The 4,630-nt window shown below is 50.4% G+C and overlaps 1 protein-coding gene across 1 annotated transcript in view; it reads right to left on the minus strand.

The window, feature by feature from the left end:
- The window catches only part of Upk1a (uroplakin 1A), a 9,657-nt gene that overhangs the window by 3,241 nt on the left and 1,786 nt on the right, over positions 1–4,630 (minus strand). Inside the window, exons 2-4 of the mRNA XM_029544173.1 lie at positions 3,397–3,597; positions 957–1,031; positions 715–822 (exon numbers count right to left, since the gene is read on the minus strand). Coding sequence (XP_029400033.1) covers positions 715–822; positions 957–1,031; positions 3,397–3,597 — 384 coding nt within the window. The remainder of the gene's footprint in view (positions 1–714; positions 823–956; positions 1,032–3,396; positions 3,598–4,630) is intronic.

The following is a 4,630-nucleotide window of genomic DNA, read 5'->3' on the forward strand; positions in this document are numbered from 1 at the left end:
CAAAAAAAAAAAAAAAGACCCAAGGACTCTGTGTGTGTGTGTTTGTGTGTGTGTGTGTCCTGCCTCCACCTTCTGAGGTTGAAATTACATTCCCCAGCCCTCATTTATCTGGGTTTCTGGAGATCTGAACTCTGATCCCCTCACTTGTAGAACAAACACCTAACCACTGAGCCATCACCCCAACCCTCAATAAATAAATATTTTAAAATGTAATAAAGGAGCTCCCCGTATAATCCTAGCTACTCAGGAGACTGGGACAGAGAGTCACAAGTTCAAGGACTGCCTGGGTTACATAGTGAATTGAAGGGTAGCCCAAATAACTCAAGGTGACCCTATCTCAGATGTTAAGAGAGACAGACAGACAGAGACAGAGCAATGGGAAGTAGGGTAATGAAGAGTTAAGCAGTAGAGCCCCTTCCTAGAAGGTATGAGATCCTGGATTCCATCCCTAGCAACATAAACAGCTTTGTTTTGGGGGCAGAAAGAGAATAATAATAGGCTCAAGGATAGTGTGAGCCGGCAGTAAAGGTTTTGTGACTGTCATAATGGAGGAGAGACACCTTCAGTATTTCAATGCAGACAGCCCTGAAAGGGAGACTTCTTTTCTGGGTCTGTGGTCTACAAAACTGTAGTGACCAAAGGCACTCCTACCCTACCCCAGTCCCCAGACTGGAAATATTCATTCTGCCAGTGAGTACACAGGGTCCAACCCACCTCAATCATGATCCGGTCCCAGAGGCGGGTTAGCTCCTGGCCCTGGTCTGTGTCTGCGCTGTAGTAGGTCAACATTTGCTTGGTTATCAGGGATGGGTTGGAAACCATCTGAGTAGGAAAGACAAGGAAGGGCAGAAGCTGCTTGGTTAGGGATGGGGGCCACCTCGTGTATGCTCTGTAACTCTAGGGACACCCTCCCCACCCTCGTGACTGCTGCCCCCGCTGCCCCCTTCCCCGCTCACATAGTCACGGTGGGTGTAGGATGTGATGCAGGAGGCACACTCGAAGATGTAGACAATAAGCATCAGCAGCAGGTACTGTAGAGAAAGCAAGGGCGGCCCTTGGTGCAGAGGCAGGTCACCATGCATAGGTGCCTTGGGCCAAAATAAAACTTTTTTTTTTTTTTTTGAGACTATGCAGACCTCTCCGGTAGCCTGGAAATCACTACATGTAGACCAATCAGGTTTCAAATTTACAGAAATTTGCACCCCTCCCACACCACCAAGAGATAAGATGAGAGGTGTACCATTACACCCAGCCCGTTAGAACCTTAGCTCAGAGGGAGAGCGTTCCCCAGCACGTACAAGAGTCTGGGTTCAGGTCCCAGCAGAGCAGGAACGCACACTAAACAAACAAACGAGGGAGAGAGTGATTTTGAAACTAGTGTGTGAGGTGGGAGATTGGCTGGTCAGTAGTGGTTCACACCTTCAGTCCCAGCACTGGGAGGCAACCAGTGAGAGGCCAGCCTGGTCTATAGAGCAAGCTCCAGGACAGCTGGGGCTACATAGAGAGACCCTATCTCAAAAGAAATAACAAACAAACAAACAAACAAACAAAAAGGTAGTTAGATTGACTTTCAGGCTTTGATTAAATGACTATGACAGAAGTATGTGATTGGGGGTGAGGGAAAAGGACAGAACCTAGAGGGCAGCTGGGCGTGGTGGGGCACAGCTTGAATCTCAGCTCTTGGGGTGGAAGCTGGCGGATAAACAGAGAATAGTAGCCTGATCTACAGCACGAGATAAAAGGAGGCGGAAGGGAGTGGTGAGGAAGCCCTTCCGTTAATAGCACCATCTTATACATAATAAAGTTGTCTCCTTAATCTGCTCCCCTGCCGGTCCTCACCCTGTGCTGTTTTCTGACCGCCAGACACTGCTGCCCCCTTCTGGCCACAGGACCTTTGCTTTTGCTGCTCGGTCCACCAGAGACACTCAGGCGCACACGGGGCTCTCTGCCCCCCACCTGCTTTTCTTGGCATCTGCTGGCTATGGGTTTTCATCCATTTCCCCAGCCTCCCTTCACTACCCGAGACCAAGAGGTTTTTTTTTTAAGTTGCGCTCAGTGTTCCTTGTTCAGTAAACATTTGTTGACTAAGTGATAATTTTGGGAGCCAAAGGTCCCACCACAGCAGAGTAAGCACTGAGCTGTTCCGCATGGGACCCCTCGCGCTCTCCAACGCCTGGCAGAGGCAGTGGCCTCCTTTGGGCTTTGGGTTTATTTCTCTGCCTGGCAAATGGGCTTAAAATCCCGATTTCATGTGGATTCTGGGCAAACGGAAGGCTCATTGAATGTGTCAGGGATCAAATGTGGGGGCTTCCTGAGCCTGGCAGTTTAGTTCCAGGCTGAAGGCCAACTAAAGCACGGTGAGACCCTGCCTCAAAACAAAGCAAAAAGAGGATGATGGGCTTGTGCGTTGTGGTGGCGCACACTTATAATTCCAACCGGTGAGACGCTGAGGCAGCCAGGGCTTCATGGGGAGAAGACAAAGGGGGCGTGGCAGAAGAGATGGCTTAGTGAAAGCCCTATGATGCTTTTGCAGAGAAGCTGAGTTCAGCGCCTGCACCCCACCCCCGCCCCCAATCACAGCCACCTGCAACTCCAGCTTCAGGGGATTCAACTCCCTCCTCTGGTTCCCTTGGACAACGAGCAAGTGCGCGCGCGCGCGCGCGCGCGCGCGCGCGCACACACACACACACACACACAGTCACACACCAATAAAAAAATACAGTAAAGCTTAACCACGAACAGGCATAGAGTCAAAAGCAGACGGGTTCAAGCGTAACTAGGCTGTGTGGTCCCGGATAAGTGTTGGCACCTCTCTGAACCTCAGTTCCAATTGTCTGTCGAATAGTGTAGAGGCCACCGCAGTTTCATGAGAGGCCATGTAACATAAATGATCAAATCTGTGTAAACTGTTGAGTTCCTGGCTTGGGTTGCAGGCTTGGTAAACGATAGCCCGGTCATTACATTTTTTGTTGTTAATGCTGCCACAACTCAGGACCACAGACCTTGGAGACCAAATAATTGAGTTCAAATACATACTACATACATACATACACACATATACATACATGTATATATGCATATATATGTATATATGTGTATATGTATGCATATATGTATGTGAATATGTGCATATTTGTGTGTATATACATATATGTGTATATATTGCTTTTAGGAGTCTCCTAGCAGCTGTGCTGAACATCCCTCTTCTCCTTGCACCCCAGGTTCCTCTGTACAATGGGAGTGACAGCTGAAGCTAAGCCATGGTACCAGGGCATGGTGAATGAAGTGGTTATTTGTGGGGTCTTTAAGCGAGGGGCTATGAATGAGTCACACTCTTAGCCCCGCTGTCACCCACGACTGATGACAAGTGCCACCATCCCTGTCCTGGGATCTCACCGTGAGGATCATGTACCGACGGCGACAGAGCGCAGCTCCTACACCAAAGCTGGCCACCACGAAGAAGGAGAAGCCACAGAAGATGGCAATCCAGGCGCCAGCGAAGACATCATCCTTGCCCGAGACACCCATCAGTGGGTACACGCGGTACTGGTCAGCTGTTACCCACACTGTCTCCGCAAACAGGGCCAGGCCTGACAGCTGGGCAGGGAAAAGTTAGTCAAGCAGTTGGGTTGTGTGAGTCTCCAGAATTCAGCCTTTCCTGGTCCACAACTCCCATGCCCTTGGGGTAAAGTGGGGCTTGGAAGGGAGGCCGACTCACATCTTTATGAACAGGGATGGATGGGGTGGGCGAGGAAAAGCCAGGAAGGAAGAAGAGGTACAGCCAGAACCTCAGCCCCCTCATCCCTGGTGCTGTTTGCTTCAACAACAGGAAGCTTGGCAAGCAGGGCGGACACGGGCACTGCCTTGCTGGCCTGCCATGCTTGGTGGCGCTGTTCTGAGCATTTTATGGGTGGGAAGAACCACATAACACTTTCACCAATTCTTTGGAAGGTCAGTTCAGCCTACAGGTGCACTGTCCTGGGCAAGGCAGGGCCAGCTAACAGGGCTATTCTCAGCAGTACTGTGATAACGGGTGGGGAGCACGTGGCAGAAGTCCTTTGTGACTGGCTGTCAGGTGCCTGTGGTCTTGTGTGGAGCAGCCTATAGGCAGTGTGAACTACTGAAGGGCATGCAGCAGGGTGAGCTACACCGGAACAAGAAAGTGGGCTTTATCTCTTCCTATTCGCTTGTGTTTGCTTAAAGAACTATCAGGAAAACTGGGGGTGTCTCTCAGTTTGTAGAGACCGCATTCTCTAGCATGCCCTGTGCTCAATTCCCAGTCTTGTATGAATTGGGCCAGCTGGTGCACACCTGTGAGCCCAGCACTTGGAACGGAGAGGCAGGAGGAGCTAAAATTCAAGGCCATTCTTAGCAATATAGGGAGTTAGAGGTCAGATTAGAATACATGTGAGACCTTCCTCAAAAACAACAAAAACAAACCAGGCAGGGTGGGGCACACCTACAAAGCGAGTCCAGGACAGCCACGGATGGTTACACTGAAAAACCCTGCCTTGGAAAACAAACCAACAGCCGGGCGTGGTGGTGCACGCCTTTAATCCCAGCACTTGGGAGGCAGAGGCAGGCAGATTTCTGAGTTCGAGGCCAGCCTGGTCTACAAAGTGAATTCCAG

This window comes from Mus pahari, chromosome 1 (genome assembly GCF_900095145.1).
Source record: "Mus pahari chromosome 1, PAHARI_EIJ_v1.1, whole genome shotgun sequence".
NCBI classification, from domain to species: Eukaryota; Metazoa; Chordata; class Mammalia; order Rodentia; family Muridae; genus Mus; species Mus pahari.